General features: G+C 40.2%; 2 gene segments (V, D, J or C); both read right to left on the bottom strand.

Annotated features, from left to right (window-relative positions):
* Positions 1–246: 246 nt before the first annotated feature.
* On the bottom strand, positions 247–843 carry LOC121136536. The segment is given in 2 exon segments: positions 247–566; positions 686–843. Coding segments are annotated over 2 exon segments (369 nt in total).
* A 21366-nt stretch (positions 844–22209) lies between these two features.
* Positions 22210–22741, bottom strand: LOC121136535. The segment is given in 2 exon segments: positions 22210–22529; positions 22648–22741. Coding segments are annotated over 2 exon segments (369 nt in total).
* Between the last annotated feature and the right edge of the window lie 2951 nt (positions 22742–25692).

The raw sequence follows: 25692 nt of genomic DNA, 5'->3' as shown, positions 1-25692 counted from the left end.
TGACTGATATTGTCCTAAACCTTTGGAAACTAGGCTTTTTCTTTTAAACAAGTTGATTGAAGTTGCTCACATTTGGCAATGTGAAAACCAAGGGTAGACAGAATTTTCTGCTTTTGATGGGGAAAGGACAGGAGAATCCAGTGCACTTCAAAGACAGCTTCATCTGAGTAATGATATCAGCAGATAGAGTCTCCAAGAGGGGCAGCTGGGGCAGCTCAGGCTCACACTTCTGCTTTGCTCAATGGTTTATGTTATGAGTTGTTCCACTGTGGGTGGGTAATCATAGTGCTGTTGGCAGTAATACATTCCAATATCTTCTGGCTCCAAAGTGCTGATGGTGAGGGTAAAATCTGTCCCAGACCCACTGCCACTGAACCTCGATGGGACCCCAGTATACAAATTAGACGCAGCATAGATCAGGAGCTTAGGAGATTTTCCTGGTTTTTGCTGATACCAGTTTAATGAAGTGCCAATGCTCTGACTCGCTTGACACCTGATGGTGACTGGGTCTTTTAGTGATACAGTCTGAGATGGAGACTGGGTCAACTGGATATCACATCTGGAACCTGGAATTAAGAGGGGAAGAAAGAACAAAACTATATAATTCTGCCTCAAAGTCAATCATAGAGTTCCCTGAGAGCCAGGCAGCACTGAGCACACAGAGAAGCACTGCTGTCCTCCATACCTGGGATCCAGAGCAGCAGCAGCCCCAGGAGATGAGCAGGAGCCCTCATGTCTGTGCTGTGTCCTGACTGGAACTGACTCCTGCACAGGGTGTGACCAGCCTATTAAAAAGTCCTCTGGATAGGAGTGTGTTTTCTGGTTACATGCAAATCAGCAGAGACTAGAAGACAAGGTCACAGCTGAAAGGCTGTCTCAACTCAGGAAAAAAGATAAAAGTATGTGAATAAATAATACATGTAACACTCTACTAAATATAACCTTCCCAGTAGGGAACAGACATAAGAACATATGCCACTGCCAACTTATTGTCTTCTAATAAATGGTGTCCATCCTCCTTTACTTAATACTCTTTCATTCTCCTTTCCTATAAGAGACTCAGCATAAGGGGATTCTATCTTTTTTTAATATTTTAATTATTTATTATGTATACAATCTTCTGCATGCCAGCAGAAGGTACCAAATCTCATTCAAAGTGGTTGTGAGCCACCATGTTGTTGCTGGGAATTGAACTCAGGACTTCTGGAAGAACAGTCAGTGCTCTTAACTGCTGAGCCATCTCTCCAGCCCCAGGGGATTCTGTCTTTAGACCTGAAAATGTATAAGCTACTTTCTAGCTCTGTGGCCATGCTGAATGTCCTGTCCTAGTGGGTTATGACCTCTTTTGAGGCTGTTTATGACTCTTCCTGCAAACCACAGCGCCTTCTCCTCAGAAGCTGATGTGCTCTCAGCAAGAGTTCGGCTATGCAAGAATATATGCTGTTCAAAAAAGCAGCACATCTCTTTGTGGTCCCCTTTGTGGCTTCTGTTCTTAATAAAACCTGTTATAAATGCATAGTTAAAGTGTGACATCCCCCAACAGTCCCCAGTGATAAAACACAATGATATAAAGCAGAGGGAACCCTGAGTTAGTGAAGTCCTCAGTGATTGCATATTGTTAACATGGGCATGGCCATGTTGAGGATTCCAAGGCTTTGGTCTCATGAAACATTGGCAAAGCCAGTTCCTGATATTGGCCAAGCTCAATAAGGGCAGCCAAGGTATCCTTGGGAGTCCAAGTATGAGTATTTATGAATAACTGATCAGTGTGTAAACTGCCTTCCTCCACCTGGACATTCATACTCTCATGCTACTAGACTACAGAGACCACATAAGAAAAGCACCTAATTTATGTTGAGCTGTGCCTAAACATGTTGAGATTCTGGGTTATGGAGGTTGCAGAATCCCACCTGACCCAGATTTACTGTACTTTTACCTCTGTTGCTGTCTTTCATTCCTTTGCTGACTCAAGTCAGGATTCCAGGACCCAAGCTATGCTAGTCAAATAGATGAAGACGGAGTAATGGAACAAAGACATCCACTACTAGCATTTCTATTATTATCATAGTAGTATAACACCAAGGGTTATTAATGGATTATCTACTTTTTAAAAAAAGAAATCATGATTGCAGTATGAAGACATGACAATACATTTTATGACTAGTCCTGGTTAATCATGAATCAATTTCCTGGAAAGGGAAATATAAACAACCATGTGAGCCTCTGGATTTAAATTTAAAGGTTTGGATTGTAGAATAACAATGCTGTGCTAGAAAATGTTATTTGTATATCCTCAGAAAGATAATGTTTACCATTTTCTTCTCTGACCCTAATAGGCAGTTTTGAAACTAATCCTGGATTGTGATGAACAGGAAACCCTGGTTCAGTCATGATCCCCTGAGAGTCAGCTGTCCAAAAGAACATTCAATACTGAAGCCATTTACTTAATGGAAGGACAGTGATTTGAAACTGGAACTCAAATCAGAGTATTACTAGTACCCATATCCTGAAGTTATGAGTTCAAGCATTGGGTATTGAGTGCACAGCATATAGTAGGCAAGCAGGTTTGTTTGCATTGCACTCTGCATTTTTGGTCAGTGATAAAATAAATACCATCTCCTATATAAATAACTCTAAATTAGCATCTTTCAATTACAGTGTTTTAAATGTATTCATTGTAGCTCTGTTAAAAAGCAGCATGTCAGCCGGGCGTTGGTGGCGCATGCCTTTAATCCCAGCACTAGGGAGGCAGAGGCAGGTGGATCTCTGTGAGTTCGAAGCCAGCCTGTTCTACAGAGCTAGTTCCAGGACAGCTTCCAAAACAATACAGAGAAACCCTGTCTCGAAAAACCAAAAAGAAAAAAAAAGAAAAAAGCAGTATGTCTTCTACTAAGGAAGTACCTTATATTTCATGAAGAAAATACACTAAGGAAACCCTTGTAACATAAAACATATTGCAATTTTAGCTGAATGGGTCATAGTTATTATCAATTTTTCTATTACTTTTATCTAAAAATATTTGTGTGTATGCCCAAATGTATCTTCCCCATGTAGTTATTGCATATCAACTTCATGATTATGTGAGTGATGTGGCAGAGACAACCATTTGCAACTAAAGATCGGACTAAGAGGTCTTAATTATTTCAAAACTCAAATATTTCTGTGAATATTGTGAAAAAATATTTTCACACATAAAGTATGATCATATACAATTTCCTATCATTTTAAGTATACTCAAAATTAAGAATATATTTATTTGAAACCATGGTTCTTCAGTGATCCTATTTTGTTCATGCTGTGGTATAATAAATCAAATGGGGAGCTAGAGAGATGGCTCAGTGGTTAAGAGCACTGACTAGTCTTCAGAGGACCCGGGTTCAATTGCCAGCACCCACATGGCAGCTCATGACTGTAACTACAAGATCTGACACTCACAAAGACATACATGCAGGCAAAATACCAATGCACATAAAATAAAAATAAATATTTTTAAAAAAGAAAAAATGAAGTGGGGATGTTTCCATTCTCATGACCAAAATATATTCACTTAAATCAGTACACATTCAATACTCAGTCACAATCAGCAAAAAATCACCTTACATTTCACTAAATATATTACTGAAACAAAAGAAAATTCTGAAGAAAAAGACTTCAAGAAAGCTAAATCCAAGACACTCTGTATGACTGTGGTTCAGTTTCATACTCTGCCCTTATTTGTTCTCAATATCCTCAGAGAACCTTCAGCTGTGCTATCCATACATATCATATAGATATCAGAGATATCCACATATCTTGGGGTCACATGCTCTTTGACATACACAGTGTTTAGTTCTCATGTCCTGTCAGGAATGTATATTCTGAAAAATCTTTGTTTCCAAAACTAAGTTCTGGACCAAATTCGGCCTTTGAGTAACAATTTGCCACTTATATGACTGTTGCCTTGCTTGTTTGCTCCACACCTTGGACACTTCCATGTTCACAGAATATATAGCATTTTACCCCTAATAAACCATCACAATCCTAATATATATGAGACACTGGGCTCAATGTTGGTAAAGGCACTTCCTAGCAAGACTGATGACCAGAGTTTGATCCACAAATTAACCTGATGGATGGAGAGGTCAAATATCTCAGGCATGTGTCTACATGTGATGATATATTGTTTATGATCTAGTAATGCCACTGAAGATCAGACTGCAAAGCCAGTCACACTGGGCAGTCATAGAATCTGGGTGGGGGTGGCACACACCTTTAATACCAGGACTCAGAAGATACAGATGGATCTCTGTGAGTTCCAGGACACCCAGGGCTACATGAAAGTGAATCAGTCTAAAGAAAAACAGATCTTTTGCCTTTAAACCCAGCATGAGAGAGAGATATAGAGAGGAAGACCAGGGTCTCATGCTGTATCCAGTCTTGGGGAAATTAGTCTCCCAGCCATTCTAAAGATAGGATCTCCCTTCCTTGGTAGAGGTAAAGGCGCTCTGGTGGCTTGGATGATTTGTTTCTTGAACTTCAGCTTTAACCTCAATATCTGTCTCTGGGTTTTGTTTGTTTGTTTGTTTGTTTGTTTGTTTTTGGCTTTACAAGACAGGGTTTCTCTGTATTGTTTTGGAGGCTGTCAGTCCAGCCCAGCCTCGAACTCACAGAGATCTGCCTACCTCTACCTCCTGAGTGCTGGGATTAAAGGTGTTCACCACCACTGCCTAGCCTGTCTCTGGGTTTTTATTATCCATGTAACATCTACATGTACCCACAAATACAAAGCAAAAGATAAATAAACATACTAAATTTTCCTTAAATCTAGAACATAAAGGCTATTTATACTACACCCACAAATCTGTAAAGTTGTTCTTTACTCTAATGAAATTTCAATAGTCATCAATATGAAACATTTTTTTGGTTTTTTGAGGACAGGGTTTCTCTGTGGCTTTGGAGGCTGTCCTGGAACTAGCTCTTGTAGACCAGGCTGGCCTCAAACTCATAGAGGTACGCCTGCCTCCGCCTCCCCAGTGCTGGGATTAAAGACATGCTCCACCAATGCCCAGCAAAATCAAATATTTCATAGAGCTCTGAAGATAAGGATCATAGCTAAATTCTAAGGAGTACCAAGGCTGTGTACCATGATTAATATGAGATTACCTCAATTACATATCTCTTCTTGAATATTTCCATTACTATTCTAATTGTGACATGTTCAGATTCAATACTAAGTGACAGTGTCAATTATGTGCAGTGCCTGACTTACTCTGAATTTGTAATATAAACACCATCTCAAAGCAAGAATTTGATCTTCCTCTTGTCTCTATGAATGGGATACTTACCAATATGGTTAAATGTTTCCCATGTTACAAGTTATTTGATATGCATCAGGTAAACAGGCCGGCTTCCCGGCCTGTGTTCCAGTGCCTGCAGATCGCCTGGGAACTGCACAGAGCTCCCAATCCTGGCGGGAGCCAAGCACCCCAGACCCCAGATCTTCTCTCCCACCATCGAGACCAGGAAACGAGAGGAGCCTGGGAGTCCAGGGAAGTAGCTATCCCTCAGGCAGCATCAGGTAAACAGGCCAGCTTCCCAGGCTTTGTTCCAGTGCCTGCAGATTGCCTGGGAACTGCACAGAGCTCCCAATCCTGCGGGGAGCCAATCACCCCAGACTCCAGATCTTCTCTCCCACCAATGAGACCAGGAAATCAGAGGACCCAGGGAGACCAGGGGAGTAGCTGTTCTGGATCAGATACAACAGGACCCAGCATAGGATCCAGGGCACCAGGTAGGAGGTTAAGTGCCCCAGATTCCTGTTCTTCTTCTCCACCCATGGGACCAGAATTTGGACAAGGAATAGAAGAACCACCAGATTATTGGACTTCCTAGCACCCACCAAAAGGGAACTCTGGTCCCCAGACCAGTAAGGGGCTCTTTCTGCACCCACTAGAAGAAGAGATGGGAAAGAGACAATACAAAAACACAGTCAGCAACAGAAAAACAAATATGACACCGCCAGATTCTAGAGACTCCACACCAGCAAGACCCCAACATTCCAATGTGAATGAAGCAGAAGAGAACGGCCTTAAAAACACTTTCATGAAAATGATAGAGGCCCTAAAAGAGGATATTGGAAAATCCCTCAAAGAAATGGAAGAAAAAACAAACCAAAAAATGCAAGAAATGGAAGAAAAAACAAACCAAATAACACAAGAATTGGATGAAAAAACAAAACAAAAAAGGCAGGAAATGGAAGAAGAAATGAAGCAAAAAATGCAAGAAATGGAAGAAAAAACGAAGCAAAAAATGAAAGAATTAGAAGAAGAAACATACCAAAAAAGGAAGGAAATGGAAGAACAAACAAAGCAAAAAATGCAAGAAATGGTAGAAAAAACAAAGCAAAAAATGAAAAAAATGGAAGAAGAAACAAACCAAAAAAGGCAGGAAATGGAAGAAGAAACAAAGCACAAAATGCAAGACATGGAACAAAAAGCAAACCAAAAAATGCAAGAAATGGAAGAAAGAACAAACCAAAAAATTCATAAAAGGTAACAAATGGACGAACAGATAAACAGAAAATTGCAAGAAGCAATGCAAACACTGCAAGGGTTGAAAACTGAAATAGAGACATTAAAAACAACACAATCTGAAGAAAGGCAGAAAATAGAAAAGCTGGACAAACAGTCAGGCACTACCAATACAAGCATTACCAACAGAATAGAAGAGATGGAAGAGAGAATCTCAAGTGTTGAAGATACACTAGGAGAAATGAATTTATCAACCAAAGAAAACCTTAAATCCAACAAATCCTTAAAACAAAACATCCAGGAAATATGGGACACCATGAAAAGACCAAACCTAAAAATAATAGGTATAGAAGAAGGAGAAGAAATCCACCTCAAAGGAGCAGAAGGCATATTCAACAAAATCATAGAAGAAAACTTTCCCAACCTTAAGAAAGACATGCCAATGAAGGTACAAGAAGCTTACAGAACACGAAATAGAGTGGACCACAAAAAAATCCCCTTGCCACATAATAATCAAGACCCCAAACATACAGAAAAAAGAAAGAATATTAAGAGCAGCTAAGGAAAAAGGTCAAGTAACATATAAAGGCAGACCTATCAGAATTACACCTGATTTCTCCATGGAAACTCTGAAAGCCAGAAGGTCCTGGATAGATATTCTACCTACACTAAGAGACCACGGATGCCAGCCCAAGCTACTATACCCGGCAAAGCTCTCAATCACTATAGACGGAGAAAACAAGATATTCCATGACAAAACTAGATTCAAGCAATATGTGTCCACTAACCCAGCCCTACAGAAAATTTTCGAAGGAAAACTCCAACCCAAGGAAGCTAACTACAACCAGAAAAACATAAGCATTAGAGAATCCCTCTCTACCAACAGACAAAAGAACAAAGGGGTGAAATTCCACACATAATTCCACCAACAACCATCGCAAATCGAAGAAGGATGAGCAATCAATGGTCATTAATATCCCTCAATATTAACGGCCTTAACTCACCCATAAAAAGACACAGATTAGCAGAATGGATTCGAAGACAGAACCCTTCCTTCTGCTGCATACAAGAAACACACCTCACCCTCAAAGACAGACATTACCTGAGACTTAAAGGTTGGGAAAAATTTTTTCAATCAAATGGACCCAAGAAACAAGCAGGGGTAGCAATCCTAATATCTAACAAACTAGACTTTAAAATAAAATCAATCAAAAGAGATGAAGGAGGTCATTACATACTCATCACAGGTGAAACCCACCAAGATGAAGTGTCTATCCTGAACATCTATGCCCCCAATACAAAGGCATTCACATTCATTAAAGAAACATTATTAGAACTTAAATCTCATCTAAAGCCCCACACAGTTAAAGTGGGAGATTTCAACACACCACTCTCACCACTAGACAGGAATACCAGACAGAAACACAACAAAGAAGCAAAGGGTCTAATAGAAGTAATGACCCAACTGGGATTAACAGATATCTATAGAACATTTCATCCACATAAAAAAGAATATACCTTCTTCTCACCACCACATGGAACCTTCTCAAAAATCGACCACATACTTGGCAACATATCAAACCTCAGTAGGTACAAAAAAATTGGAATAACTCCATGCATCTTATCAGACCACTATGTCTTAAAATTAGAATTCAACAACAACACAAATTGCAGAAAACCTACAAACTCATGGAAATTGAATAATGCTCAACTGCGCCATCCCTGGGTCAAAGAGGAAATAAAAAAAGAAATTAAAGACTTCCTCGAATTCAATGAGAATGAAGACACAACATACCCAAACCTATGGGGCACTTTGAAAGCAGTGCTACGGGGGAAGTTCATAGCACTAAGTGCTCACATGAAGAAACAGGAGAACAGTTATACCAGAGAATTAACATCACAGCTAAAAGCTCTAGAACACAAAGAAGCAAACTCCCCCAGGAGGAGTAGATGCCAGGAAATAATCAAATTGAGGGCTGAAATCAAGAAAGTAGAAACCAGGAAAACAATACAAAGAATCAATGCAACAAAGAGTTGGTTCTTTGAGAAAATCAACAAGATAGACAAACCTTTGTCCAAACTTACCAAACAGCAGAGAGTGAACACGCAAGTTAACAAAATCAGAAATGAAAAGGGGGACATAGCAACAGACTCTGAGGAAATCCAGAGAATCATTAGGTCATACTTTGAAAACCTGTACTCCACAAAATTTGAAAATTTGAAGGAAATGGATGACTTCCTGGACAGCTATCATTTGCCAAAACTAAATCAAGAACAGATAAGCAATTTAAATAGACCTATAACCCCTATGGAAATAGAAGCTGTCATCAAAAGTCTCCCAACCAAAAAAAGTCCAGGTCCAGATGGCCTCAGTGCAGAATTCTACCACAAATTCTAAGAACAGCTTATACCAATTCTTCTCAAAGTGTTCCACACAATAGAAGCAGAAGGGTATTTGCCAAACTCTTTCTATGAGGCTTCAATAACCTTGATCCCCAAGCCACACAAAGATACAACTAAGAAAGAGAACTTCAGACCAATATCCCTCATGAACATTGATGCAAAAATACTCAATAAAATACTGGCAAATCGGATCCAAGAACACATCAAAACAATCATTCACCACGATCAAGTAGGTTTCATCCCAGGGTTGCAGGGATGGTTCAACATACAAAATCCGTCAATGTAATCCACCATATAAACAAGCTGAAAAACAAAAATCACATGATCATCTCACTAGATGCTGAAAACGCCTTTGACAAAATCCAACACCCCTTCATGATAAGGGTCTTGGAGAGATCTGGGATAACAGGGACATACTTAAACATAATAAAAGCTATATACAGTAAACCAACAGCCAACATCAAACTAAATGGACATAAACTCAATGCAATTCCTCTAAAATCAGGAACAAAACAAGGCTGTCCACTCTCTCCATACCTTTTCAACATGGTACTTAAAGTTCTAGCTATTGCCATATGACAACAAAGGGGGATCAAGGGGATACAAATTGGGAAGGAAGAGGTCAAACTTTCACTGTTTGCAGACGATATGATAGTTTACATCAATGACCCAAAGAACTCTACCAGGGAACTCTTACAGCTGATTAACACCTTCAGCAAAGTGACAGGCTACAAGATCAACTCAAGAAAATCAGTAGGCCTACTATATACAGATGATAAAAGGGCTATAAGAGAAATCAGAGAAACATCACCCTTTACAATTGCCACAAACAACATAAAATACCTTGGGGTAACGCTAGCCAAACAAGTGAAAGACCTGTATTGTAAGAACTGTGAATCTTTAAAGAAAGAAATTAAAGAAGCCCTCAGAAAATGGAAAGATCTCCCATGCTCTTGGATAGGTAGGATCAATGTAGTAAAAATGGCAATCCTGCCAAAAGCAATCTACAGATTCAATGCAATCCCCATTAAAATCCCAGCACAATTCTTCACAGACCTTGAAAGAACAATAATCAATTTTGTATGGAAAAACAAAAGACCCAGGATAGCCGAAACAACCCTGTTCAACAAGGCAACGTCCGGAGGCATCACCATCCCTGACCTCAAGCTCTATTATAGAGCTATAGTCCTGAAAACAGCTTGGTATTGGCACAAAAATATACAGGTAGTCAAATGGAATCGAATTGAAAATCCGGGTATTATCCCACACAGGTACGAGCATCTGATCTTTGACAAAGAAGCTAAAAATATACAATGGAATACAGAAAGCATCTTCAACAAATTGTGCTGGCATAATTGGAGACTGGCATGTAGAAGAATGCGGATCGATGCATGTTTATTGCCATGCACAAAACTTAAGTCCAAATGGATCAAAGACCTCAACATAAATCCAGTCACACTGAACCTCTTAGAAGAGAAAGTGGGTGGTACCCTTGAACGAATTGGTACAGGAGACAGCTTCCTGAACATAACACCACTAGCACAGACAGTGAGATCAACAATTAATAAATGGGACCTACTGAAACTGAGAAGCTTCTGTAAGGCAAATGACACAGTCAGCAAGACAAAAAGGCAGCCCACAGAATGGGAAAAAATATTCACTAATCCCACATCTGACAGAGGGTTGATCTCCAAAATTTACAAAGAACTCAGGAAGCAAGTCTCCAAAACAGCAAAGGACCCAATTAAAAAGTGGGCTGCAGAACTAAATAGAGAGTTTTCAATAGAGGAGTCTAAAATGGCTGAGAGGCACTTGAGAAAGTGCTCAACATCCTTAGCCATCCGGGAAATGCAAATCAAAACAACTCTGAGATACCATCTCACTCCTGTCAGAATGGCTAAAATCAAAAACACCAATGACAATTTATGCTGGAGAGGATGTGGTGAAAGGGGAACACTCCTCCATTGCTGGTGGGAGTGCCAACTGGTTCAGCCACTTTGGAAAGCAGTATGAAGATTCCTCAGAAAAATGGGAATAAACCTACCACAAGACCCAGCAACTCCACTCTTAGGCATATATCCAAAAGATGCCCATTCATACAACAAAGATGTCTGTTCCACTATGTTCATAGCAGCTTTATTTGTAATAGCCAGAACTTGGAAGCAACCTAGATGTCCCTCACCCGAAGAGTGGATAGAGAAAATGTGATACATCTACACGATGGAGTACTATTCAGCAGAAAAAAACAATGGAATCATGAGATTCTCAGGCAAATGGATGACACTAGAAGAAACCATCCTGAGTGAAGTAACCCAGTCACAAAAGGAGAAACATGGCATGTACTCTCTCAAATATGGATTTTAGACATAGATCTGGGGAGTGCCAGCCTACAATCCTATGGCCAGAGAGTCTGGGAAACAGAAACTTCATTTAGTGGTTGGTTAAGTACTGAGCTGAACTCAAGAAAGCCAGTAACAGAGAGAGAGGACTGATGATCAAAGGGATTAAGACTGGGCTGGTTTAACCCCCAGAAACAGCTGACCAGACAAAGGTTAACTCTTGAATCCCAGGCATCAGCCTGGGAATCCAGCATGGGACTGATCAAGACCCCCTGAATTTGGGTGTCAGTGAGGAGGCCTAGGGAACCTATTGAGCCTTGGGCAGCAGATCAGTACCCATCCCAAGTATACACACGGACTTTGGACTCCCATAGAACAATGTGAGGTGCACTCTCACCCTGAACTCTTGGGGAAGGGTCTAGGCCCTGCCCTATATGAAATGACAGACTATGGACACCCCCATGGAGGGCGTCACCCTCCCTGGGGAATGAGGGGATAACGGGGGGGGGGGTTGGGGGGAGGGCACGGGAGGAGGGGAGGGAATGGGAGAGGGACCTGGAACTGACTTGTGAAGCAACCTCGTTTCTTATCTAAATTTAAACTGGGAAAAAAAGAAAGTTATTTGAATGCATGTTAAACATTAATGTAATTTTTGAAAGGTTATATCTGATTTTTTTTACCAAAATAAATCTGGAGAATAAAAAAAAAAGTTGACAATAGAACTAAGGAGAAAAATGATAATTTAGAATGTAGTAAATGTAATGCCAAAAGACTGAAATGTAAAATAAATATTTGGCAAGCCAAAAAAAAAAACCAAGTTATTTGATATATGTACAAGGACCAAAATAAGGTGGAAGGCCATTATTTTAAAGTAAAAATTCACAGCAATAATATCAACAAAAGAAAGAAAAACATAACTTAAGAAAAGAAACTTTCTAGAAAATATCCACTCACTGACACTGGATTCTCTCATGTGAACTGTGCTTTGATTTTTTACCTTGGTCCTCACTACCATCTCTACTTTCTGTGCTATATGCATTTGACACAAATAACGCAGTCACTGGGGCATCTCACCTATTGTATTTGAACCAGAAGTCAGGTGAATCCTTTACCCTGTGTTGAGTTTTGATGTTCAGCACAACATTTTGGGAAAGGTTTTTTAGCTCATTTGAAAACAATGAATTACCAGGATCACCAGAGAAGTGGCTTGAGACCCTGGAGATGTTCTTGCTTGCTAAATTAATAAATATCCTAAGAATATAATCAATAATCTATTCTAGCACTATAAAAATGACTGATCATTCTGTTGCAGACCATTAATTAGAAAGATATGTGTTCATGGTGACCCCTGCTGGAAAATCAGCTCATTATCCACGCTTTCCAGAAATCTATGTCCTTTTATACCCCTTTTTTATTTAAATTAGAAACAAGCTTCTTTTACATGTCAATCCCAGTTTACTCTCCCTCCCCTCCTCCCCTGACCCACAATGAACCCCTACCCCATCCCCTTTCTGCTCCCCAGGGAAGGTGAGGCCTTCCATGGGGGATCTTCAAAGTCTATCTTATCATTTGGAGCAGGGCCTAGACCCTCCCCAGTGTGAATAAGCTGAGAGAGTATCCCTCTATGTGGAGTGGGCTCCCAAAGTCCATTCCTGTACTAAAGATAAATACTGATCCACTCCCAGAGGCCGCATAGATTAACCAGATCTCCAAACCCACATCCTTGTTCAGGAGGTCGTGAACAGTCCTATTTTATTCAGTGTTCAGAACCCTTTTCCAAGGTACTTCTTATATCAATTAACAATATTTCTTCTAGCCTCTTTTATCTTTTTCTAATTTCTCCAGCATTATGTATAAAATGAACTTTAGAAGACTGAGGGTAGGCAACTACTATCATAAAGAATACATGTATAACTTCTCCATTCATTTGAGCACCTAAGCATACTCAAGTGCTCAAGTATGCTTATATGGTAAGTTTTTGTCATTTTGACACAAACATAAATATATTTGAGAAGTAGGAAGTTTAGTTAAGGAATTATCTCCATCAGATTGGTCAGTGAGCAAATTTTTTTCTTCATTAGTGATTGATGTGAGAGGCTTGGTACATTGTGGGATGTGCCACTCCTGGACATGTGTCTTAGGTTGTAGTCCATTTTCTCTGCTTCCTCCCTTAAGGTTTCTGTATTGAGTTCCTGCCCTGATTTAACTCAGTGATGGAATGAACCATAAGCTGAAGGAACCCTTTCCACTCCATGTTTATGGTCTGGGTTTTGAGAATTTCATGAAACGGCGAAGATGAGACTTGAGAAAAAGGGCAGAGAACACTTAGGGTGCAGTGGTGGATGGAGAGTAGGGGAAGCTGAGTGTGCCTTTGTGGGTGGAACTGTGTTCCAGCAGTTGCTCCCAAATAATAATATTAATTATAAATGCTCGGTCAATAACTCAGTCTTTACTAACTAGCTCTTACAACTTAAATTAACCCATTTCTATTCATCTATGTGTTTCCATGAGGCTCGTGGGATTTACCTCTCTTGCATGTCTTGCTCACCATCCTTATCCCAAATGCTGCCTGAGCTGACTGACACTTCCTTATCAGTTGTTTTCACACCTTGGACTCATTCACCCTAAGCTTTATTGTGGCATGTGCATAAATGAGCCACAATATGAAACCCTGAATAGCCTCACTTTTCTGGCACCATTTGTTTCATTTAAATACATCCCTGACCACCAAATTTAAAATGTGTTTCAGAAATAAAAGAAGATTGTCCCACTAGATGTTTATGGAGACAAGTCTAAATTGGAGATCACTACTGGGTCATGCATCAAATCTTAGGAAACCAGAAGAAGAGAGGAAGGAAAGATTGTAGAAGTCAGAGGAGATAGGGTACACCAGGAAAACACAACACACAGAGTCAACTAAGCCAGGCTCATGTGGGCTCATAGAGTGAAGCAACAAGAATGGAGTCAGGGACACAAGAATATTAGACAAGCATGTGGTGATATTTTGTTTGTGCTCTAACAGAAACAGCTTGCCTAGAAATCAGAATGCTGAACTTGACACTAGATAACAATAGAGTCCAGGCAGTGGAGGCACACAGGTTTAATCCCTACACGAGGGAGGAGGAATCAGAAAGAGAAAGGGATGGGCAGAGAGAGGAATGTAAGGTAGGCAGAGACAAGAACTCCCCTCCTTTCAGGCTGAGGAGTTGTCAAATAACAAGTGACTGTGTCTTGCTACTTTGTCCCTAAGATATTTCAGAATTTACTCCGATATCTGAATCTGGGTATTTATTACTAAGACCAGCTAGAATTTGTGCTATATTTGTCATTCAAATTTGGAGCATGAATTCATGAAAATAAGCCATTGTCTTTGGCTTTACAGCTATAAGCGCATAGGGGAGCTGAAACATGGGCTCCCAACAGAGTCATCAGCTCACCCAGCTATGTTTTTCTCTCTTTTTTACCCAAGGCTCTGGATGAGTTTGGAATTTCTTTGTTGCAGTATCTCTGCAGCAAACTCCACAGAATTTTGGTCTCCAAATTCTTTAGGAGTTAGGCACTTTACCGCATTCCACTGTACAAACAGCTGTCTCTTTGTCCTCTTTTCTCCCAGTAGCTAGGATCAAAAATACTGAGGCTGGGCCAGATGGCTTCAGTGCAGAATTCTACCAGAAATTCAAAGAACAGCTGATACCAATTCTTCTCAAAATATTCCACACAATAGAAGCAGAAGGGTCTTTGCCAAACTCTTTCTATGAGGCTTCAATAACCTTGATCCCCAAGCCACACAAAGACACAACTAAGAAAGAGAACTTCAGACCAATATCCCTCATGAACATTGATGCAAAAATACTCAATAAAATACTGGCAAATAGGATCCAAGAACACATCAAAACAGTCATTCACCACGATCAAGTAAGTTTAATCCCAGGGATGCAGGGATGGTTCAACATACAAAATCCATCAACGTAATCCACCATATAAACAAGCTGAAAAACAAAAATCACATGATCAACTCACTAGATGCTGAAAAAGCCTTTGACAAAATCCAGCACCCCTTCATGATAAAGGACTTGGACAGATCTGGGATAATAGGAACACACTTAAACATAATAAAAGCTATATACAGTAAATCAGCAGGCAACATCAAACTAAATGTACAGAAACTCAACGCAATTCCTCTAAAATCAGGAACAAAACAAGGCTGACCACTCTCTTCTTACCTTTTCACCATGGTACTTGAAGTTCTAGCCATTGCCATATGACAACAAAAAGGGGATCAAAGGGATACAAATTGGGAAGGAAGAGGTCAAACTTTCACTGTTTGCAGATGATATGATAGTTTACATCAATGACCCAAAGAACTCTACCAGGGAACTCTTACAGCTGATTAACACCTTCAGCAAAGTGGCAAGCTAAAAGATCAACTCAAGAAAATCAATAGCCCTACTACATACAGAGGATAAAAGGGCAGAAAAAGAAATCAGAGAAACATCACCCTTTACAATTGCCAAAAACAACATAAAATACCTTGGGGTAATGCTAACCAAACAAGTGAAAGACCTGTATCGTAAGAACTTTGAATCTTTAAAGAAAGAAATTAAAGAAGCCCTCAGAAAATGTAAAGATCTCCCATGCTCTTGGATAGGTAGAATCAATGTAGTAAAAATGGCAACACTGCCAAAAGCAATCTACAGATTCAATGCAATCCCCATTAAAATCCCAGCACAATTCTTCACAGACCTTGAAAGAACAATAATCAATTTTGTATGGAAAAACAAAAATCCCAGGATAGCCGAAACAACCCTGTTCAACAAGGCAATGTTCAGAAGCATCACCATCCCTGACTTCAAGCTCTACTATAGAGCTATAGTCCTGAAAACAGCTTGGTATTGGCACAAAAATAGACAGGTAGACCAATGGAATCGAATTGAAAACCCTGATATTAACTCACACACGTATGAACATCTGATCTTTGACAAAGAAACTAAAATATACAATGAAATAAAGAAAGCATCTTCAAAAATAGTGCTTGCATAACTGGAGGCTAGCATGTAGAAGAATGCGGATTGACCCATATTTGTCGCCATGCACAAAACTTAAGTCCAAATGGATCAAAGACCTCAACATAAATCCAGCCACACTGAACCTCTTAGAAGAGAAAGTGGGTGGTACCCTTGAATGAATTGGTACAGGAGACAGCTTCCTCAACATAACACCAGTAGCACAGACAGTGAGATCAACAATTAATAAATGGGACCTCCTGAAACTGAGAAACTTCTAAAAGGCAAAGGACACAGTTAGCAAGACAAAAAGGCAGCCCACAGAATGGGAAAAAATATTCACTAATCCCACATCTGACAGAGTGTTGATCGCCAAAATTTACAAAGAACTCAAGAAGCAAGTCAACAAAACACCAAAGGATCCAATTAAAAAGTGGTCTGCAGAACTAAATAGCCGAAATTTCAATAGAGGAGTCTAAAATGGCTGAGAGGCACTTGAGAAAATGCTCAACATCCTTAGACATCTGGGAAATGCAAATCAAAACAACTCTGAGATACCATCTCACTCCTGTCAGAATGGCTAAAATCAAAAACACCAATGACAATTTACACAATGGAGTATTACTCAGCAGAAAAAAAAAAAACAATGGAATCCTGAGATTTGAAGGCAAATGGATGACAGTAGAAGAAAGCATCCTGAGTGAGGTAACACAGACACAAAAAGAGAAACATGGCATGTATTCTCTCATATATGGATTTTAGACATAGATCTGGGGAGTGCCAGCCTACAATCCCATGGCCAGAGAGTCTGGGAAACAGAAACTTCATTCAGTGGCATCAGAGTTCCCTTTTGGTGGGTGTAAGCAAGTACATTACTCTGATAGTTCTTGTATTCCTGGTCCTTGTTCTGGTCCCGTGGGTGGAGAAGAAGCCCAGGAATCAGGGGTGCATAGTCTCGCACCTGGTCCCCTCGTCCCTTTGGTGAAAGGAAGACCTGGAATCTGGGGGGTGTGGCTCCTGCTGGGATGGAAAGCTCTGTGACAGTCCCCAGGCAATCCCCAGGCACTGTAATACAGGCCTGTATGCAGGGCCTGTTTTACCTGGTCCCACTGGACCCACTGGTCCCCTGGTCTCATTGATAGAAGAGAAGACCTGGGATCTGGGGTGCTTGGCTACCATAAACATGGAAATCTTACTGAAGGCAATATACAGATTTAATGCAATCCCCATTAAAATACAAGCACAATTCTTCACAGACCTTGAAAGAACAATAATCCACAAAAATCAATGTTTGTAGAGAAAAACAATAGACCCAGGATAGCCATAACAACCTTATTCAACAAAGCAACATCTGGAGGCATAACCATCCCAGACTTCAAGCTTGATTACACAGCTGTAGTCCTAAAAAGAGCTCAGTATTGGAACAAAAATAGACAGGTAGACCAATGGAATCTAATTGAAAACCTGGGTATTAACCCATACATGTATGACCAACTGATTTTCTATAAAGAAACTAAAAATATACAATGGAAAAAAGAAAGCATCTTCAAAAAATGGTGCTGGTATAACTGGATGCTGGCATGTAGAAGAATGTGGATAGATCCATTTCTATCACCATGCACAAAACTTAAGTCCAAATGGATCAAAGACCTCAACATAAATCTAGCCACACTGAACCTCTTAGAAGAGAAAGTGGGTGGTACCCTTGAATGAATTGGTACAGGAGACTGCTTTTTGAATATAAATCCAGTAGTACAGACCCTAATATCGACAATAATTAAATGGTACCTGCTGAAACTGAGAAGCTTCTGTAAGGCAAAAGACACAGTCAGCAAGACAAACAGGCAACCCTGAAGTTGTGAAAAGATATTAACTACCCCCATATCTGACAAAGGGCTGATCTCCAGTATTTACAAAGAACTCAAGAAAGAAGTCTCCAAAACACCAAAGAATCCAATTAAAATGGAGTAAAGAACTAAATAGAGAATTCTCAGTAAAGGAGTCTAAAATGGCTAAGAGGCACTTGAGAAAGTGCTCAACATCCCTAGACATCCAGGAAATGCAAACCAAAACAACTCTGAGATACCATCTCACTCCTGTCAGAGTGACTAAAATCAAAAACTCCATGGACAGTTTATGCTGGAGGGGATGTAGAGAATGGGGAACACTCCTCCACTGCTGGTGGCAATACTGACTTGTACAGCCACTTTGGAAATCAATGTGGAGATTCCTCAGAAAAAATGGGAATAAACCTACCACAAGACCCAGCAATTCCATTCTTAGGCATATATCCAAAAGATGCATGTTCATACAACAAGGATGTCTGTTCCACTATGTTCATAGCAGTATTATTTGTAATATCCAGAACTTGGTAGCAACCTAGATGCCCCTCAACTGAAGAGTGGATAGAGAAAATGTGGTACATTTACACAACACAGTACTATTCAGAGGAAAAAAATGGAATCTTGACATTTTCAGCAAATGGATGTCACTAGAAGAAACCATCCTGAGTGAGGTAATGCAGTCACAAAAAGAGAAACATGGTATGTACTCACTCATTTCTGGATTTAGACATGAATCAGAGGAGTGCCATCATACAATCCCACTGGCAGAGAGTCTAGGAAACAGAATCTTCATCCAGTGACTGATGAAAGCAGAGGCAGATACCCACAGACAAACACTGAACTGAACTCCTGGAATCCAGTGACAGAAATAGATCACTGATGGGCAAAGGAGTTAAGTCTGGGCTAGTTTAAGCCACAGAAACAGTTGAGCTGAACAACGGGGAGCTCTTGGACCCCAGACTGATGGCTGTGTGGAAAGCATGGGACTAACCCAGATCCCCTGAATGTGTGTGTCAATGAGGAGGCCTAGGTAATCTATGGGGCCTTGGGTAGCATTTATCTCTGGTGTACAAATAGACTTTGAGTGCCCATGCCACAATGAGGAATTCTCTCTCAGCTGGGACTCTTGGGAGAAAGGCCTAGGCCCTGCCCTGGATGAAATGACAGTCACTGGAGATCCACCATGGAGGGTCTCACCCTCCCTGTGGTTCGGAGTGGACATTGGGTGGAGGACTGGGGAACCTAATGGGGAGGGCAGGGGAGGAGGGAAGGGAGAGGGATCTGGGATTGACATGTGAAACAAGATTGTTTCTAACCTAAATAAAAATAATAATAATAATAATAATAAAAACACTGAGGTTAACTTATGTTGGGGAGGATGTGCTATAAGTGAAACATGCCTCCAGTGCTGGTGGGTGTGCAAAGTTGAACAGCCACTTTGGAATCAGTGTAGTACTTTTTCAGAAAATGGAAACAATCTACCTCAAGACCCAGTGATGTCACTCTCAGGCATATGCCCAAAGATGCTGAATCGTACCACAAGGACACTTACTCAAGTAACAAACATAGCAGTGTTATTCATAATAGCCAGAACCAGGAAAGAACCCAGATGGCCTTCAATTTAAGAATGTATAATGAAAATGTTGTATATTTACACAGTGGAATATTACTCAGCTGTAAAAAAAAATAACTCCTTGAAATTTGCAGGCAAATGAATGGAACTGGAAAAAACTTACTGAGTGAGGTAACCAAGTCTGAAAAAGCAAACATGGTATGTTCTCACTCATAAGTTCATGCTAGGTTAAAGCAAAGGATAACCAGACAATCCAGAGCTCTAGGTACAAGGATGACCCTAAGCGTGATGCACGGATTCACCCTGGAAGGATAATTAGATAAGATCTCCTGAGTAAACTTGGAATGGCAAAGTGGTAAAGGAGAGGGGATGGAGGAATGATAACATGAGGGAACTGGATAGTCAAGTTGGGAGATTGACAGGGTGGGAAAGCAATGAATGAGATAGCTATATAGGGAGACCCATTATGAGGTTTGAAGAATCCTGTAACTAGGGAAACTCCCAGGAATCTACAAGGATGACCCCAGCTAAGATCTCTACCAATAGTAGGGGGGGTACCTAGACTGGCCTTCCCCTGTAGTCAGACTGGTGAATATCCCAATTGTCATCACAGAGTCTTCATCCAGTAATTGATGGAACCAGATACAGAGTTCCACAACTGAGCACTGGTTGTAGTTCTGGAAATCCAGTTGAAGAGAAGGAGGAGGGAACAGATGAGCAGGGGAGGTCAAGATCATAAAGGGGAAATCTACAGAGATAGTTGAACCAAGCCCATGGGAACTCAGGAACTGTAGACCAACAGCCCTGGAGGCTCCATAGGACTGAACTAGGCCCTCTGCATGTGAGAGACAATTGTGTAACTGGGTCTATCTGAAAGGTCCCTGACCAAAGGACCAGTATCTACAGCTGGTGCATGAGCTAACTAGTTGGAGCCCATTCTCTACAGTTGGATATCATGCTCAGCTTTAATTCTGTGGGCCAGGGGCTTGGTTCTCCCTCAACCTAATGGGCCCATCTTTGTTAGGAGGCCTCGGAAATCTATGGGGCCTCTAGTAGTGGATCAGTATTTATCCCATTCCATATAGAGGTATACTCTCTCAGCCTAGACACATGGAGGAGGCCCTAGTTATATGACAGATTTTGAAGATCCCCAAAGGAAGACCTCACCCTGCTCCCTGGGGAGCAGAAAGGAGATGGGATAGGGGGTTGGTAAGAGGGAGGGGAGGAGGGAAAGGAGAAGGAACTGGGATTGACATGTAAAACGAGTTTATTTCTAGTTTAAATTAAAAATAGGGAAAAAACATGGGGAAGTTTTAGAAGTAATTAATAACTATTTGTGGAACAAATTCTATTTTTCTAAAATATAACTGTGACATTACATTGGAAATTATGACGTTATGTTGGGAAAAATTATTTTCCCTTTGGCAGCAGATATCTTGGGTAGGGATGGGACTTTGTGTCCACTTCCCTTTCTCCCCATTAGGATTTTGTCTGATTTGAACTTGTCCAGGTTTGTGTGAGTATCACAGTCTGTGAATCCATATGTTTATCAGCCCCATTGTTCCTGGATAATGCTATTTCTTTGGAGTCATCCACCACCTGTGGCTCTTACAGTCTGTCTGCATCAAGAGGGAAGTTTTATCAGAAAAGTTTTTCTGCTGCAAGTATAAGATTCTGATCACACTACTCAACTACTAAGATGAACACAATAAGATGACAATAATAGTGAAATATATGGTAACATATAAGTTGGCAGCTGGCAAAAAAAACCAAAGCCAAACATATTCACATCTGATAATAAATGTGTTCCTGGGATCCATATGAAGAATAGTGTCTCTCTGATGGCTAGTGGTGCTATGAAATTTGAGAGGTCTCCATCCCCTAATTTAAGATTGGTCAACTTTAACAAATACAGAGATGTTGATAGGCTCTAACACTTGGGGAAAGCACACCTTATCCAGTCTTAACCTTGAAGGACAGTCAGGGGTCCTGCTGGCAGAAGAAAAATCCTTCCAGGTCTTTAGGTCTTTGCATCCAATCACACCAAGGATATGAGAAAAGGGTCAAAAATTTACCATCATTATACTCAGGAAGTTTGTCAACTCTATTGTCTATTTGTTGCTCCTCTTTCTGACTTCTGACTATCAGAAATCTGTATAAGTCCTACTCCCACACATACATATATAAGAAGATTTTATGTGCCAATAAATTGTTAGGAGGCTTCACTGTAGACTCTCAGTCCTCCACTCTTCTTCCTTTTCTTTTTTTAAGTCTCCCTTGAATTTTTCTTTATGGCATGAATTCAAATAGATGCTATGATCCACATGCATCATGAGTACTGAACTGTATTTTTACTAAATCAGGAGTAAGCCTTTTCTTTGGGTCTGAGAAAGAGGGGGAGTTTCCATAGCCACTTATTCCGAAGACACTCACTGCACTTCAAAGACAACTTAATCTGGATAATGATCTCAGCAGGTAAGGTCACCAAGAATAGCAGCTGGGGCAGCTCAGGCTCACATTTCTGCTTTGCTCAATAGTTTATGTTATGAGTTGTTCTACTGTGGGTGAGTAACTGCTGAATTGTTGACAGTAGTAAGTTCCAATATCTTCTGGCTCCAAAGTGCTGCTGGTAAGGGTAAAATCTGTCCCAGACCCACTGCCACTGAACCTCGATGGGACCCCAGGATACAAATTAGATGCAGCATAGATCAGGAGCTTAGGAGATATCCCTGTTTTTTGCTGATACCAGTTAAATGCAGTGCGAATGCTCTGACTGGCTTGACACCTGATGGTGACTGGGTCTTTTAGTGATACAGTCTGAGAGGGAGACTGGGTCATTTGGATATCACATCTGAAACCTGGAATTGATGGGAGAAAACATAATATGAGCTATCTGTCTTTAAGATGAATTTATAGAGTTCCCTGACAGCCAGGCAGCACTGAGCACACTGAGAGAAGCACTGCTGTCCTCCATACCTGGGATCCAGAGCAGCAGCAGCCCTAGGAGATGAGCAGGAGCCCTCATGTCTGTGCTGTGTCCTGAATAGGATTGATTCCTGGATAGGGTGTGACCAGCCTATGAAGAAGTTCTCTCAGAACAGTGTAATATTCTGTTATACGCAAATCAGTGGGTCTAGATTATGTGGACACAGCTGCAGGGCTCTCTGTTCTCAGGAACTGACCCTGTGCCTGATCAGGACACTGTGTTGTTTTTCTGCAAAAAAAAATTGTTTCTCTCTGGGACTCAGAAGAAAGACTAACGCTGCTTCCTTAAGACTAGATTATCTTTTTTATATAAATGATCAGTGGCATTTATTTCTTGCTAGTCTTACATTTTTGTCCATCTTTCACAAAGGAAATTCCAGAAACTTGAAGATGTTATAGAAGTCACATTCATTTGGTCATGTGGATATTCTTTTTTTGGGGGGGGGCTTTTTTTCAAGACAGGGTTTCTCTGTATTGTTTTGTAGTCTGTCCTCACAGAGATCCGCCTGCCTCTGCCTCCCAAGTGCAGGGATTAAAGGCATGTGCCACCAACGCCCAGCAATGTGGACATTCTTGAGGCTAGGAAAAGTTCTTTGGCCAGTTTCAAAAGTTTTGAGCTCTGGTTACCCTACTACACCATCAGTCCATGGTGGGAAAATACACAAGAATATATACTTAGAGAGAGAAAATTAGTTATTGATAAGATAAAACACATACTTTTAAATTTTAAATAGATAAAAATATGTGAATCAATAATACATGTAAAACTGTACTATATGTAATCTTTCCAGTATGGACCAGACATAAGAGCATATTCCACTGTCAACTTACTGTCTTCTAACAATGGTGTCTGTCCTCCTTTGTTTAATGTTCTTTCCTACTTATTTCCAATAAGACAAACAACATCAGGGATTTCTGTCATTTGGCCTGAAAATGTATAAGCTACTTTCTAGCTCTGTGGCCATGATGAATGTCCTAACCTAAAGACTCATGAGCCCTTGTGACACTGTTTATGACTCTGCAAACCACATCACCTTCTCCTCAGAAGCTGATGTGCTCTCAGTTAAACAAGAATATATGCTGTACAACAAAGCAGCATATCTCTTTGTGGTCCATACTTTACAGTTCCTAATAAATACCAATTATTAATACATAGTTATGTTACAACACCCCCCACAGTTCACAATGATAAAACACAATAATAATAATGTGACTGAAGTCCTGAGAGACTGCATATTGTTATCATGGGCATGTCTATGTTGAGGACTCCAAGGCATTGGTCTTGTAAAACATTGGCAAAGCCAGTTCCTGATACGGGCCAAACTCAAGAAGGGTTCAAGTATGAGTATTTATGAACAATTAATGAGTATGGAAAACAACTTCCTCTGATGCTACTGGTCTACAGAGACCATCTATGGAAAGCAACTAGCTCCTCATGCTGTGCTGTGCCTAATAAACATGTTGAAGTTCTAGGTTATGGAGGTTGCAGAATCCCATCTGATCCCAGAATTATTGTACATTTATCTGTGTTTCTGTACATTCTTCATTCCTTTGCTGGCCTAAGTTAGGATCCCAGGACCCAAGCTGTGCAGGACAAACAGATAAAGACAGAGTATTAGAACAAATACAGTATGTAAGGCATCCATCCTTTCTATGGGATGGAGAGTATTATGACGTGGAAAGGAAAAGAGCTCATGGGATGTGAAGCAGCAATGGACTGACATGAGTGTCCTTACATGGCAATAAAGCATGTGGGGACACCCTCCACTCTGTAGTAGAGGATTGAAGCTTGTAGAAGGAGGAACAGATCATTTATTCAACACTAAACACCCTTCTTCGCCATTTAAGAACAAGAAAATTACTGTCAGTAGATGAGAAAATCTTGTCCTGTGGCTGAGTAACATCTAGACAAAACATGGTAGGAAGTCCTGGGGCACATTAGCAATGGCCATTGGATAGAATTTCTTATTGCTTTGAGTACCTCTCAAATCCCATACCTCTACTGCCATTTCTACTAATATCATACAATCCACTGGTGTGACATCAATGGTTATTGGTAGATTATCTACTTTTTCATAAAAAGAAAATCGTAATTGCAGTATAAAGAAATGACCATGTATTTTAGAAATAATTTTGCACAATCATGGATCAATCTCATGGAAAGGGAAATATAGACAAACATGGTGAGCTCTGGATTTAAAATTAAAAGTTTAGATTCCAGCCGGATGGTAGTGGCACATGCCTTTATCCCAGCACTTGGAAGGCAGAGGCAGGCAGATCTCTGTGAGTTTGAGAAAACTACAAGAGCTAGTTCTAGGACAGCCTCCAAAGCCACAGAGAAACCCTTCCTTAGACCCCAAAAAAAAGAAAAAAAAAGTTAGGATTTTACAATAATAATACTGTGCTAGAAAATGCTATTTTTATATCCTCAAAATGACAATGTTTATCATTTTTCCCTCTGACCTAAGGAGGTAATTTTGAAACCAATGCTGGATTGTGACAAACAGGAATCTTTTGATCAGACATGGCACCCTGAGAGTCAGTTATCCAAAAGAGCATTTGATACTAGAGCCATTTACTGAATGCAAGAACAATGATTTGAAACTGGAAATCAAGTCACAGTATTACTCGTACCCACATGTCAAGTTATGAGGTCAAACATTGTGTATTGTGTACATAACAAGGCAAGCAGGGTTGCTTGCCTTACACTCTTCATTTTGTGTCAATGATTAACTAAATACCATGTAGTATATAAATAATTCTAATTTGGTGTCTTTTAATTTCAGTGTTTTAAATTTATTCATGAAAGCTCTGTTAAAAAGCAGCATGTTTCCTATTGAGGAAGTACTGTGTCTCATGAAGAAAAATATCCAATGAAATCCCTATGTCAGCTGAATGGACCATAGTTATTATCAATTTTTCTATGACTTTATTTAAAATTCATTGTATATATGCTCAAATGTATCTTACCTCTGCACTTAATACAAACCAAGTTCATGTTTATGTGAGTGATGTGACAGAGACAACCATTTGCAA

This window comes from Mesocricetus auratus, unplaced genomic scaffold, assembly GCF_017639785.1.
Source record: "Mesocricetus auratus isolate SY011 unplaced genomic scaffold, BCM_Maur_2.0 Super-Scaffold_100676, whole genome shotgun sequence".
NCBI lineage: Eukaryota > Metazoa > Chordata > Mammalia > Rodentia > Cricetidae > Mesocricetus > Mesocricetus auratus.
This window is presented reverse-complemented; position numbering and strand designations above follow the sequence as displayed.